This window comes from Myodes glareolus, chromosome 2 (genome assembly GCF_982192425.1).
Source record: "Myodes glareolus chromosome 2, mMyoGla1.1, whole genome shotgun sequence".
In the NCBI taxonomy this organism is placed as follows: domain Eukaryota; kingdom Metazoa; phylum Chordata; class Mammalia; order Rodentia; family Cricetidae; genus Myodes; species Myodes glareolus.
Genome location: NC_142027.1, coordinates 71,797,262 through 71,812,798, shown reverse-complemented (window position 1 = coordinate 71,812,798; position 15,537 = coordinate 71,797,262). Strand labels below are relative to the sequence as shown.

The following is a 15,537-nucleotide window of genomic DNA, read 5'->3' as shown; positions in this document are numbered from 1 at the left end:
CTCTCACCTCTTGTTTGGTGGGGAGGGTAAGACCTTCCTGTGGAATCCCAGAACTACACAGACTTAACCAGTTAGTGGGAGGGAATGCCCCTGGCCGAGGAATCATCTAAGCATGAACTGTCTGTGTTGTCTTCTTCCTGATTACATTACATCCAGAGGCACTTGCCCCAAACCTTCTCTTTTGGAACAGGGGAAAAGCTGCCAATTCTATAAAGGCTGTCGGAACTGCCATATTGGTGGAGAAGCAAAAGAAAATCTTTCTTTCTGTGTCCAGGAGGATAATGGCTCTGTAGTCTTGGGACAGGGACAGCTCTACATGCCCTATTTGAAAGGTAGAAGGAGTGAGGTGTCCTCTGGCTAAGAGACACCATGTCCCCCAAATCAGCTGCAGTTATGGAGCCCCAAAATCTTACTCAGTGTGGAGAGGAATGCTTTGAGTGCTATTAATAAATAGTAAAGACTTTCTGGGCCAAAATTCTTACTCCTACTTATAACACTCATTCAGGGTTTCATGCTTATAATAGATATTTTGCTTTACTTTAAAAAATTCTGTGTGTGCTGTGCATACCAGGTTGATGTGGGATTCCCCTCTGTATGCTGTGAATACCATTGGTTAATAAAGAAACTGGCTTGGCTTGATAAAGCAGAGTAGAGCTAGGTTGGGAAAACTAAACTGAATGCTGGGAGGAAGAAGGCAGAGTCAGGAGAAGCCATGCAGCCCCACTGGAGATAGACACCGGAACTTTACTTGGTAAGCCACAGTCTCATGACAATACAAAGATTAATAGAAATGGATTAAATTAAGATGTAAGAGTTAGCCAATAAGAAACTAGAGCTAGTAGCCAATAAGTGGTTTAATTAATACAGTTTCTGTGTGGTTCATTTGGGCCTTAGTGCTGAGCAGTTGAGAAATAGACAAGTGATCCCCCTACAACACTAGGCTGACCTTGAACTCACAGAGTTCTGTCTGCCTCTGCATCCCTAATGCTGAGATTAAAGGTGTGTTTCTTCAGACCACCATGCTTTTGTTCGGGCTTATTTTTTCTTGACTCTTTGGTGGTCATTTTGATCTTTTCTTTTGACACACACACACACACACACACACACACACACACACACACACACACACAGAGAGAGAGAGAGAGAGAGAGAGAGAGAGAGAGAGAGAGAATAAGAAGTTGGATGGGTCCAGAGGTAGAGATGGATGGGGAACTGAAAGACGGGGAACGGATCAAAAACTAATTTTTAAATTAAAAAAATTCTGTGGATGTTGTCCTGAAGTTCGGTCTTTCCCACAGACCTAAGAGAAATCTGGGTGTTTTCTATGCTGGGTCAGCCCCATATCATCCAGTTGTCTGCGATGGTAGAATAAGGGGAAGTTTTGTTTTTTAGAAGCAGGTCACTCTTAAGCCAGAAAGACATAGGGTGTGTAAGGACTTGGCTCAGTGACAGCATATACTGCAGAACACGTAAGAAGGAGCATTCTGAAAACAGCAGCATAGAGTGTGAGATGAGGGACTCCTACCCCATGGGTGCGTTCATACTGTCAGGGGAGCAAGCCATACTTATGCTCTTGAATACCCTTGTGCCTTGTCCCTAGAACACGGTGAGACAAGTATGTCATTGTGGGTCCTGAAAGTAGGGGACTCCAGCACAAAAACAGTAAAACAAGTGTGAGGATCTACCAATTAGGGGACTCCTTAGCCACAGGTCTTACTTAACCCTGGATACAAGAGACATCAGTGCCCAGCCCCTGGGCCAAATCTCTGCTAATGGGTGAGAGTAAAAGTGAGACAGCTGCTGTTTTGAGGGTGAAACAGTGACCCTCCCCCGGGCTGTCTGCACTTTTCCCTGTCCCTGTTCTGGTGAACACAGAGTCCCTGTGCTGCAGCGGTAGAGTTGTCACTCTGGAGTGATGGCCGCCCTGGGTACAGCTGTCCCGGAGTCCTAAAGCAAGAGAAAAGTTCTAGTACGTGAAGGCGCTGAGACAAAGGTGTGTGTGTGTGTGTGTGTGTGTGTGTGTGTGTGTGTGTGTGTGTGTGCGTGTCATTGTGGCAGATATGCAGAGGAAGGCCGAAGGGAAATGGAAGGCTGTGGATCCAGACCCAGGGAAGGGAGATTAGACGACGCTTCTCTTGCATTACTTGTCCATCAAGAGACAACTGGAAACTGACCCTTGCCATGTTACAGCTCCATGAATACACACTGGATGACCTTCCCTAGATTCATTTATTTCCAGAAAGAGTTATTCTAAGAAGATACATTATCCTTCTGATAGCTGCCAGTCTTTTGGCCCATTGCAACCCTTGCTCCATTCTTGGTTCAATAGGTGCCACCAATGCTTCAGAAGCCAGAAAGAGAGACATCTTCTGGGGAAACTGTTCTCCTTAGACTCCACTGAAGCAGATGGACTTTAATTTGTCACCAACTATTGGCAGTTTATTCCCCAACCAACTCCAGCTGATAGTTTTAAGAGTCAAATTGCTTTAACATCTCTGAAACGAGTCCATTTTGTCTTCATTTTGATAACTGTTTAGATATTGCTCTCCTTCAAAGTTGTTCCTCATTGCTCTCAAACACAGGGTTGCTGTAGGACACCCCCTGCATGTCAGAGTAGGATATTTGGTTTAGTGGGGGCCAGCTTGAATCATTTGCCAAATTCCTCTGCCATATTCGATACTGGCTTTTTGATTGATAGCCAAAACATCTCTTGACCGCTAGCCACAATGCTCGGTTTTCAATAATGGTCTTCTGCAAGATAAAAGACAAACAATTTTGTGATTTAAGTTACCTAATTCCATAGATCATAATCAGACGCTCTTTCCGTGTTTGCTTAGATTCCATTTAACAAAAGTCTGGGACCTAAGCAAATCTTCAGAAGTTTTGCAGCCATATTCTCAAACTTTACTTAGGGAGCTCAGCTGGAAGAGGGTATTTTCAAAAACCTGAGCATTACGCTAGAAGCAACCTACCTCAAAGATAGCTCTTGGGAATATCACATCTATACTAAATTTAAAATTGTTCAAATTCTATATTTCACACCATACCACATCCAACTTTGTGCCTTATAAAATGACATTTTATAAAATTTTAGCATCTCATAGAACCAAGAGTGTGGAAAGATGTGTGATGTGCCTTTGATACACCTCAGTCACAGGCCAATGAGATTTAAATAGAGGCCTCAGTCTTGGGATTGGAGAAATATTGGTTCATTCCATAACTGTAAGACTACGCCCAGGTCATTAGTCTGAGATCTGTGTCTAATTCCCAGCACTGAAGAGGAAAGTCTAGTAGCTGAAACCGGTTGAGTTAGAAATAATAATCCCTTCCTTATAAATGCTGTAAGGATTATACAACTCCCCTTACAATGCAGGGCAGGGTAGGACAGGGCAGGGCAGGGCAGGGCAGGGCTATCACCCTTTACCAACCCCCCCACTACCTTTTTACTAATGGTTGTGTGCTGAGGCCCTGCTTAACCTGCCTTCACCTTCACTTAAATGTCTTTTTATTATTATAAAAGTGATATAGCTTTAAAAAAAAACATTTAGGACTGGAGAGATAGCTCAGCAATTAAGAGCTATCTGCTGGCAGCTCTTATAGAGAACCAGAGTTCAATTCCTAGCACCACATGGCAGATCACAGCCATCTGTAGATCCAGTTCCTGGGGACCTGAAGTCCTCTTCTGTCCTCCTTGGGTGTGCACATGGTGCACAGACACACATTCGGGGAAACAACACACACACACACACACACACACACACACAAATTCATTGCACTTTGAACTACCACTTCATTCCATGAGTTAGCATGAGCCTTAAGCAAAACTAGTCATAAGGAAAATCACAGAAGAGGTTCACATGTGTGTGCTCAAATGTACGTGCATGGGTGTGTATGTGGGTCGGTGTCCCATTTTGTCATATGTTGTCCAAAACTTGAGCGTCTTAGATATTTTCATAAAGGAAAAGGAGAGCAAAGTGACAAAATTGGAGCTGATTTTGATGTCCATTCAGGGCATCTCTTGTGTACTGAGGAACTGTGGAAGATGCAGGATTCCTGAAATCTGCCCTTCTCTGTTACTTTGGCCTTGTTGTCTATAGTAAAGATAGGAATCACAGCTTGCCAGAATCTTTTCCTGGGAACACTGATAGGCCTCTTGGAAGGAATTAATACCCAGAGAGCCATCTTCAGCATTTGGCTAACCTGTTAATCAGCTTTCCCCATAACAGGAGCCCTGCAGCCTTCCTGGAGCCAGGCGAAGGCAGGGGCACTGGTACCAACTCCAAGTTTTAAAATATATCAGGTGCAAGGAACCTAAGCATTTCTTCAGACAGCTTAAACGAGAGATGAGATGGAGATCTCCATGTTGTGTGGAACTTTTCTCCTTCTAGTGTGCTCCTCTACCCCCTTGCCACTCTCCGAAGAACAACTGAAGCATTTGTTGCGGCGTGATCTGCCTTACGAGTCTGCCTTATAAACTAAATGCATGGCTAGAAGGAAAATCAAAGCTTTGATGCAAATCCATTTCTTTAAAAAGAGTTCTCTGTACACTTTTCCAACTGACTACTTGATTCTTAAGTACTTATGGACATGCACATGCACGCAGAGTAATAAAAAAAGATAGGCATTATTAAAGCCATTCAGCTCTCATGCTTCTGAGCAGACAGGAAGTGAGATTCAAATAGTAAGATCTCACTTGAACTCATTTGTTCTGGGCTACTCTAAGATTAGCGTTAGAGTCAGACCCCAGCAAACCAGACAACACTTCAAATGCTGCAAAGGAAGCCAGGTGTCGTGCCTACCCTTGACAAAACTGTTTGGACTATGTATAACACAAGCTGGCTCCTGTTGAAGTTAGCTCAATTCGAGAACTAACCAGGCTAGCCAAAAAATAAAACAAGTATATTTTTATTTATTATAAGGGGAAAACTCACGAAACAGAAACGAGAGGTCCAAGCTCAGGTGTGGTGTGAGGGAACCACACAGAGAGAGGGCACCTGGACAGATAGCTTCCATTTTTCTCCAGGTCCCACAAAAGCACGCCCTAACTTGGTCCCACTTCTTAAAGATAATTGGTTGACAAAGATTCCCCATCAGGCTTCCAGGATGTCTTTGGCTCGGTTCACCCAGCATGTCTCTACACTTTCTGGCACACATATAGAATCACCTAAAGGAAAGACATCTTGCTGGGTCCATGACAGTCCTTACCTACTCTCTTAGGTTTATTCACCACATGAGGCAGGGAAACATAGCATCCATCACTTCCAATTGTAATAGTCCTCTATCGAAGATTCAGTAATTCTACTCTGTCTCTAAGCACCTGCTGACTGCAGAGAAAGGGCTTGGTGAACAACAGAATGTCATAGGAAAGGGTCTAAGGTGTTTAATTTTTCAATTTAGAACTTGCTGTCAGCCCATAGCAAGCATGCATGTGTGTAGCTTCATCTCTCATTCAGAATGAGAACCAAAGAAGATGCCTCGCTCTTATGAGTATCAGTGACCCATCCCAACTGCCGGGCATAAACAAGGTCATTGCTAACATTCAATTTAAATGACTCCTACACAGTCCCTACTAGAATTTTAAATGCAGTGATTGCAGGATTAAATGCAATCGCTACTAACACAAGTTCTTGTCTGCGGAGCTTAGTGGCAAGAGAAGGCATCAACATACAAATACACATGTTTGCTTACTGCCGATAGATTGTGAGCCCCACCCCTCAGCTATCTTCTCCTGGTAAAATACCCTGGGATGTGCCACAGCATCAATGGACTGTTGTGGAAAGAGCAAATGTATAAAGGCATGATTGAAGGCGTGAGAGAAACAAAGTAAAAAATGGTACGTGTCACCGGAGATGAAGATGGCTTGTGGCTTACACTGGTTTTTGCTGTTGTTGTTACTGTATTTGCTTTTGTATGTGTTTGAGGGACCCTGTTTCCTTTTATTTTTGCTTGGTTTACTTAGGTTTAAACTTCTGAGATTGAATCCCCTTGTATAGCCCAGGTTAGCCTCAAACTCTTGATCTTGCTACCTAAGTTTCCCAAGTTCTAGGATCACAGACAGGCAGCACCATTATGCCCAGATAGGTTTATGTCTACTGAACAATTATTATGTGCTTTTCACTGCTCATCTTTCAGCCCATATGTATATAAAGTAAGGTGTGATTACTAGTAGCATTTTATAGAGGAGAAACCAAACTGAATGAAACAGGATAATTTGGGTAAAATCAAGCATCAGTGAAGAGCTGAAGCCAGGATTCACACCAGAAGGATTGTCTGAGCCTGAACTTTTTGCTGAAAATATAACTGGAGCAGGGCTTCCTGCTAGGACACTATGACAAACTTGGACACTTGAAAACCATTGCTCTTCCTTGTCCACCCAACCTAAAAAGAAAGAAAAAAAGAGAAAAGAAAAGACAAGAACCAGTCTAAAATCACCTGTCTGAACATGGATTCCATTACCCAGAATGCCTTTCTACTCAGGCTAACAATGAGACAGTCCTAACTAACGAAGAAACCTGCTGATGTACTTTAGGGAAATTTGTGTTTCCTAGTAATGCATTCATATCTGAGGCAATAAAAACTTGCAAGTGCTTTCTTTCTACCCATTAACGGGTGTGTCACACAACTGAGCTGGAGGCCTGAGCAGAAAGCCACAAAAGGACACATGGAAGGCTGATGGTTCTGAAAGGTGCAGACCTCTGGCGTGTGAGAGTCCTGAAGAGTCTACCTCAGGTCTGGCCCCCAAATCAGAAAATGCCTTTGCTGTTTAATCTGCATTTAATGAGATTCGTCAACTGCCTGGTAGACCCAGGGATCAGGAAAGGTTCGTGAAGAGGGCCATCCCATGATTGTGCCGTCGAGGATGGAACGGAGCATGCAGATATAGAGAAACATGTTCCAAAGAGCAATCAGAAGGACATGTGCATGAGAGTGTCCTTAAAATCAGTGGTTCTCAGCCTGTGGGTTTTGAACCTTTTGGGGTCACATATCAGATATCTATATTATGAGTCATAACAGCAGCAAAATTACAGTTATGAAGTAGCAACAAAATAATTTTACATGGTAGAGGTTACCATAACAGGAGGAACCATATTAAAGAGCCACAGCATTCAGAATGTTGAGGACCACTGCTTTAAATGATGGGGAACCCTCTTCTGTGACTCAGTCTGAGGACACACACATTAGTCTGACTGCTTTGGAGAATGTACAGCTTGGCATAGTCCTCACCCAGTGAAGGGAGAACTTGATAATCAGCGCTCCCATTTTAAAATTTTAACAAGCCTGACTGATGAGTGTGGGGCCCGCTCTGCCTTGGCATCACCGGATTTAGCTTCAATGCCCTGATTCAGGGCTCTGTTCTTCTACTGTCCACTGTGTCCATCTTTGCTCTACTAGTAATAGAATGTTCTCAGAGATTCTGCCCTCGCAGCACTAGCTGGGACGTCAGGTTGGAAGGAAGTCGCAGCCCACTGTGACTACTCCAGTTCTACAATTCCAAACAAAAATGGAGACAGAACCCGACATTTCTCCACGGATGGCTTCATTAGGTACTACCTTCCAATGCCAGGCTTTGAAGAAGGGGGATTGTGTCTAATGTCATTGAGAGAAGAGAGGGTGAAACAGTCAGATAAAAATGGGTACAAGCTCATTTCTCTAAGAAAACGGAGCATGCAGGGACTGCAGAAGGAAAGTTGGAAGAGCTCGCTGTGAGGCCCATTTCCCATCACAGGTAAAAACAATACAAACTGTCAAATGCAAGAAGCTGGATACAAAAGGCACATGCCTCTGATGCAAAATGTTGGGTGCCTGCAATTCCAACACTCAATAGGTAAAGGCAGGATGACTGGGAGTTCAAAGCCAGCCTGGGTTACATTGTAAGACTCTGTCTTTTAAAAAACAGACAAAAAAGAAGTTTGTGGGAGTGGCTTAGTGGTAGAGTTTGTACCTAGCAGGTACAAGACCCTGGGTCCAATCTTCAGCACCAAAGACAAAATAAAAAACAAAGCCATGTGCAAAATGATTTAATCACCTGAAATGTCCCAAATAGGAAAGACCACAGAGACAGACAGTGTGTTTGTGGTTGTCAAGGAAGAGGGGTTGCTAACGGGTGGCATGCTTTCTTTTGAGACGATTGAAGGGTTCTATAAGTAGGTAGTGCTGATGACTGAACACTCAGCTACTATACTGAAAACATTTAACTGTTCACTTTAAAATGGTGAGTTTTCTAATGCACAAATCATATCTCAACTTTAAGTGTAAATTCTGTTTGTGTCGGTATTGGGGAATTTTAAGAATGAATAGTACCTGAAAGATCATGATTGCATCCTCCCTTCTACACTTTGCAGATGAAGAAGGCCAAATGTTTGTTTTTCCGCCAGAGAAAGCGAACTACACACTGTGCTATGCCTTTGCTCATAGAAAGGATCACCACAGTGCCGGATTTTGCACATTAAAGTCACTCCATTCTCAAGCTCCTAATGGACTGGGCCCCACTCACACACACTGCAAAAAACCCAGGGGCACTTACCTCCACAGCAAGGGACACAACAAAGTTGGAGCTGATCATGACAAGAATGTAGACTCTCCACAGGACAGGAGTGCAGAGCAGCTGGCAGAAGATGACGAAGGACAGTTAGTTTTAGAACACATATGCTAGAAAGGTGTCCATGCTCACACGGGGACACACACACACACACACACACACACACACTCACACACAGGAGCCAGAGTTTGGGTGTTAAGCGCAACCGTGTTTTTTCAGAGGCCCAATGGCTCAGTTCCCAACCCCCACATCATCAAGCAGCTCACAACCACCTGTAACCCAAGCTCCAGGTGAACCGACACCTGCTTCTGGCCTCCATGACAGCCTCATGCATTTAAACAAAGTCACGCACTGACATACACACAGATTAAATAAATCTAGACTATAAATGGCATGTGTATGTAGTACATATTGCAAGCATATAATTTTACGTATACATACACATAAAAACTTGCCAAGTGTGGAAGACTAGTTTGAGGGTTGTGACTGGTTTTTCTTTCTTTTCTTTCTCTCTTAGTCTCTCTCTTTTATCTAAAATTTCCACATTTTCTAATTTTGGTCACTTTGCAATGAAAATAAATAACAGTAAGCTCTCTTTATCCACTTGCTTTTGTTGTTTTGAAGAAGGAATGCAGGAACGTGATTTTATTCCCAGGCGTCTCTGAAAATGCATGTGTGGAACCTCCACTGTGGGCAGTGTGGCCTTCTGTCCTCTAGTACAATGCTTCTCTTCATTGAAGACTGCTTTAGAGTGTTGGGTTAGGGCTGCTCTCTCAAGGCTGTGCCTATAGCTTCACAGCCTGTGCCCTTACAAGGGTACTTGCCCAAGGAGCACATGGCTAAAATCAAGCTCTGCATACTTCCTCTGCCTTCTTCTAATCCCGCTTCAAACACAGTTCCTGATATTTAAGTGTGCATGGATGGATGGATGGATGGATGGATGGATGGATGGATGGATGGATGGGTAGGTAGGTGAATGGATGGATGGGTGCATGGGTTAGCCCAGTATACTCTGCTGTGTATTACATGCCATATACAATGTCTCGTATGCTGATGGGAGTAAAAGCTGATGCAGTCCTATGGAGAACAATGTTCTCAAAATTATTATTTGAAATCCACTTCTAGGAATTTACTCCTGACATATTCTTGTACAAGACTAAAAAGATATGTGTATGGTTCTTTTGCTGTACCTTTGTAAGGTACCAACTTAGAAACAGTTGCATCTTAATTAATATGGGACTGCACATAAGGGTACACAATCTATACCATGAAATAGAATGCACATTCCTATGTAACAAAATATTGTGCTATCACTAAAAGTAATAGAGAAGGTTTGTTTGCTAGTATGACACAATTACTCAGCCACACCATTACATGAGAGCAATAAGGCATGGGGCTGTGTGTGTGGTTGTAGCAGCCATGGAAATATTCCACCCAGCTCTCCTGCTGATGGGAAGATAAATACACACAGCTATGAAAATGTTCCACTCAGATCTCCCGCTGTTGGGAAGATAAATATTGGCAGCCCCAAACACCATACTCCAAATCTACCACAATTTTGATTCCAGCGCTGTCCTTCCCATGGGCTACTAAGGGCCTGCAAAGGAGGACAGCATGGATTCCCATGAGACTCACTCCTGCATGATGCCGGCCATTCCTGATGGACAATCTTGACTTAACCCTTCAGTCACTATAGACCGGAACTCTTCTCTAGAACCCTCTTTCTTCTCCTCCCTCTCCACTTCATGGCTTTGATCTTCAAGGTAGTGTGACACCTCTCCTTACCTTCCCTGCCTGCTACCCTTTTCTGCACAGATACCTTCTACAATGAATTTCTTGCATGACACATTCCACTTTGATATCAACATCTCAGAATACTGACAAATGAAATAGTTTGTTTGCTGCCTTTGTGTAAAAATGTGGGAGAAGATTCACACACATAAGAAGTACATGTACTTCTCTGCAGATGTGGAAAATAATGTGTGAAAATATGTCAAAAAAAAAACTGATACCATACATTGCTTCCAGACAGAAGCTAGGTTAGAAAGAATGTTTTACTATATTTACATTTAAATAAAATTTAAACCATGTAAATGTATTTCTTACTTTTAAAAAATGTGGGTTGTGAAGCAACATGATTCAATTCATAAAAAAACTTCATAAGTTTGAAGCAAAACCCATTTACAATACATAAATTTTAAAAGATGGAAGGATAGCATAAAGCGTCATAATTTTCCTTGCCTGAATATTCCAGGTTTTCAAGAATAGGCCCATATTTATGTGATAAGAAGGCTTGGTTTTAAGCTGAACAATGCCTCTTTTCAATATCCTTTGTAGCACCACTGTCAGGGACTCCACACAAGCTCTTCCCAAACAAAAACCTTCCCTCTCTTATCATTACAGAGGGCCAGCCTATCTGTAACAGGTTTATGTGTGCTTTTCCTAGCTTGAGGAGGAAAGAATAAGGTATCTTGTAGGATTTCAAAGTTGTCTCAGTTACATTTTTTTTTAATGTAAGAGAGCGCTTGAGATAGAGGAACAAGTTTCTTTCAAAAGCACCTTTTCAGATATAACTACTAACATAGAGAAAAACATGATTTGAGAATTTGAGAATTGAGTACAAATTTGAGAATGAACCTAAAGATGGTTGTGGGCAAAATTTCTTTAAATGGCATTTAAAAGAGAAAATATATATGTAGATTTTTTTTTTACCAGTCTTACAGGGGTTTTGTTTTCAATGAAAGGTGGCGCATATTCTTTAGAAGGCTGTCTTTAGTCTTCGAATCAACACTTGATGAAATTTTATTTCCTGATTAGCTGAAATTAAAACTAGATACAGTTCAGCATTCTTTTAAACTCTGCCAGTTCCAGAGTACAGAGCCAGTGTTGGTAGTTCATGTCAGTTCCAACAGTGACCCGCTTTCAAAAGACGGTGACAAAAATACACAACCCCATAATTCCAGAGGAGATACTTACGTCCAAACGCCTATGCAACTCTGGAATATCCGCAAATAGAATGAAAAGACATACGCCCATCTGTAAAATCAGCACAAGGACAAATATATCTGAGGAAACAAGAACACAAGCTATCATTTTGAGAAGTTGCTGTTTGAAGCATTGCATCTGTTGACTGATATATTCTAGGTTAATGCTGATTACATTTACTTGACTTCTGCATCCAAATACAGCATAATGAACGAAAGCACTCATGTCTATGCGCTGGGTCTCACCTCCATAATTTCTATGCATGTCCTTGATGGGGGATCTTTTTTATATGTATATTATGCTCCAGTTAGCACAGGTGGTAAATATATAGAGACTAGCAATGATAAAATGCCCTTTCAATGAGTGCTTTAAAGACATTCAAGTAGCTGCCTTAAATACAAGTCATCTGCCCCAAATCCATTTCTGGAAAACCAGGAAATGCCATAAATACATGAAATTTTAAATTGTGATTATATAAAGACAAACATTCAACGGCTTCTTCATTCCAATGAGGGAAAAGGTAGAATCATTTTCTTGGTCCAATTTGGTATGAGGGTATTGATCCTTCAACTTGTGCTCCCGAATTGTAACAATTAGTACCAATTATATAAATATATGTCTCAGAAACTAACTTGGACACACACTTCTCCTCAACAACTTCTCCAGCTAAGAGGGTTCACAATGTTGGATGATGAGGCAGGTTTCTCAGGTCAGACCTACTCCCAGTCGGCTACCACACGATGCTGTTCCAGCTGAGGGCTGTGGCCCTTCTCACGTCCCCAGGATGAATCCCAACAGACAATGACAAGTAAAGACTAGACTTTACATTGATCTTCCCCAACTTAGACTGATCCCAAGAGAGATCATTAAAGACAACTTCCGGTGGAGCACTGGGCTGAAAAGAGAAAGCTGTTCTTTGTTGGAAAGAGAAAGACCGGGGAGTGAGGTCGCTGCCTTTTTCGGAGTTCTGGAGTGGAACTCTAGCTGAGACTCAGCTGTGTAGTTGATTCATGAGTGACCTGAGCATGCCTGTGCTAATGATCAGCGATGGTCGAACCAACAATTCCCCCATTTCCACGCAGTGTTACTCACAGTTTGTATAGGTAGGCTGCCTGAATGGTTTGCCCTTAGAGAACACAAGGGCCACGATGATACAGTTGATTGTTCCCAGAAACCATATAGTAGTATTCTCAAAACTCGCAAAGGTGCTGTTACTTCTGGTTTTCTCGGGAACATGTGGAGATGTGGTTATAGATAAGATGCTCTCATTTCTCGTTGGGCAGGCACTACAAAGAAAACCAAAAGAGCCAATGGAATCCTCAAAACATATTTGCATCTGTGATCCACAAATTGTGACCATGCAAACAGATAGCCAATATTTAATAGCTGTCTCCATTGTGGGAAAAAAGACACAAGAAAAAGGAAAAATAAAGACAGACAGATGCATAATTTTGTATGTTTGAATAGGGAAATTGATACATAGGCAGGTTCAACTGTCTACTTATTAAGTAAGCTGTGCATCCATCATGTATGTTAAGGATATGTGGATAGGGGAAGATGAGTAAATTGTGATTCTTCCCTTAGTAATACATAAGGTGACATATACTAATCATTGAACAGGGGCAGTTTTGAAACAGTTCTGCCATGCTGGACTGGACAGGGCAAGCAGGCAGTACCATATATACCCTAGCAATGCTGCAGCTTAGATTCTTAAGAAGCATTTAGCATTTTAAGAAGCACTTCTGCTCAGAAAATAATTACAGATATGCAATAAACACAAATCCAGATAAAAAGATCTCTAAATGGGTCACAGTGTTGGATAAATGTACATAGGCTTGGAAGAGATTTTGATCATTTCACCAGACATGGCTTAAACTAGGCGCCTTAAACTGGGACAAACCAGGAAAGTTATATAATCCCTTGCCACCCTTATTATTATTAAACAACACAGCCAAAGATGTGTGACAAAAAGACAGATGGTTATTTAAAAACTTTCCAAAAGGACTTAAAGGAACTAAAACCATTGTCTGATGAAGACCGGTTTGCCTCCCTTCGGGTGGGTCAGATGATGTTTGACAGAAATCAGGCTTCAAGGAGCTGGATTTGTGGCCACACTGATACCTATGCAGCTCCATGAGGTACCACGGCTGTTTCTGCACGAGGACGAAGCCCACGATGTGCATAGCCAAACTGAGGAGGATGTTGAGGATCACCGAGAGCAGCAGAGGTGGGGAGATCAGCCGCCCTGCAGGTCTGAAAGGCACTAGCTTGGGATTGGCACCATTCAGATTCACTACAAAAGAAATCCAGAGTTTACATGTGTGAGAGCAGGAAAGTGTTGCATTCTTTTTTCTCTCTTATGATCTTTATATGCATGTCTGTAAAATAATAATTTTCCTTACTGTACACATGGGAATTTGTATTTTCAGCAGGTTAATAACTTACATAAAAATAGCGTTAGCAAATATGACAGTTCATATTTTTCATTTTTTGGCTTTCCCCTCCCCCACTCACACTGCCAATTTGATTGTCATCCTGACTTCTTTTTCTAATTTTTATTGCTTTATAAATAATATCATTCAAAATTTCCACTTCCTTCCTTCCTGTTCCTCCACTCCCCCTCCCCCTCCAGTCCTGAGAGAGGGCAGGCTACCCTGCCCTGTGGGAAGTCCAAGGCCCTCTGCCCTCCATCTAGGCCTAGGAAGGTGTGCATCCAAACAGATTAGGATCTCAAAAAGCCAGTACATGCAGTAGAAACAAATCCCAGTGCCATTATCATTGACTCCTCAGTCAGCCCCCATTGTCAGCCACATTCAGAGAGTCCAGTTTGATCACATGCTCGTTTAGTCCCAGTCTAGCTGGCTTTGGTGAGCTCCCATTAGATCAGGCACACTGTCTCAGTGGGTGGAAGTGTTGCATTCTTAATGGTAAGAGTGGTATGATTAATGCACCTGTCAACCCTTGATCTGAGAAGCTTCTACTTGCAGCAGATGGTGATTAACACTGACACTTATAACTGATCAAAGCAGAGGATAGGAGACTATAGAGTGCTCAGCCCTAAGCAGAACCTCTGTATCTCAACCCAGTCCCCCCACCACCACAAAATGCTGGGATTTTTGCCAAAGAGGAGCCAGAAAAACTGCAAGTGAGAGGGAGCAGATGACCACAATGGGACAGGGACACAAGTGGGTGCTCACATAGCCAGCTAAAATTCACGGAAAATCTGAGAGAGCTTCAAAAGGAATCCTAGACACAAAAGAACAGAGTTAAGCATGGTTTGGTAGCGGCATTTTCTTGGGTGGGCTCTGTTTTCTAAAAGCAAGCAGAGGCATGGTTCCTTTAAGAGAGGTTTTCCTGATTCAGCGGTAGCAGAGAAAGCCAAGCTGTTTTGACACTGCAGCTTTCTGGCCTGTGCTGCCAGTGCAACCGCTGGCTCTTTCAGGAGACCGAGCATTTAAATGGGGTTTGTAACCAAAGTGCTACAACTTGCTTAATGGCAACATAGCCCAGCTGTGTGCCTAAAAATGGGGCAATGTACTTGGCTCTCAGAGGCAGTGAACAGCTTTGCCATGCTAAACTGTGTGGGGCAAACAGGTAGTGCCATGTATACCCTAGCAATGGTGCAGCTTAGATTCTTAAGAAGTGTTTAGGATTTTAAGAAGCACTTCTGGTTGAGATATATACTTCCCTGATCCCATATCCATCCATCCTCCCTCCCCCCATCCCAATCCCCCGAGCTTTCCCCATTCCTCCCCTACTCCCTTCTCTCTAACCCTCTCCCTTTCCAACACCCTCCCCACCCTCCCCCATGCACCCAAGGTTGCCTGGCACTCTTGTCTACTTCCAATCTCCAGGAGGATAACTACATGATTTTCTTCAGGTTCACCTTAGAGTTTACAAGAGACTTGATTATAAAGGGGATCCCAGGTACAAGGAGAGATCCCCAGATTGTTCTCTGGACAGAGGAGAGGGTGCCTGAACCGGCCTTGGCCCATAATCATATTGATGAATAT

At 42.7% G+C, this 15,537-nt stretch overlaps 1 protein-coding gene across 4 annotated transcripts in view; it reads right to left on the bottom strand.

The window, feature by feature from the left end:
• Window positions 1-2,210: 2,210 nt before the first annotated feature.
• Atp13a4 (ATPase 13A4) overlaps window positions 2,211-15,537 on the bottom strand; it is a 129,896-nt gene continuing 116,569 nt past the window's right edge. For all 4 annotated transcript variants that reach the window (XM_085685387.2, XM_085685385.2, XM_048453941.3 and 1 more), the window contains 5 exons: window positions 13,646-13,817; window positions 12,617-12,810; window positions 11,516-11,604; window positions 8,525-8,605; window positions 2,211-2,751 (listed from right to left, as the gene is read on the bottom strand). In XM_085685387.2, coding sequence (XP_085541513.2) covers window positions 2,551-2,751; window positions 8,525-8,605; window positions 11,516-11,604; window positions 12,617-12,810; window positions 13,646-13,817 — 737 coding nt within the window. In that variant the 3' untranslated portion in view covers window positions 2,211-2,550. The remainder of the gene's footprint in view (window positions 2,752-8,524; window positions 8,606-11,515; window positions 11,605-12,616; window positions 12,811-13,645; window positions 13,818-15,537) is intronic.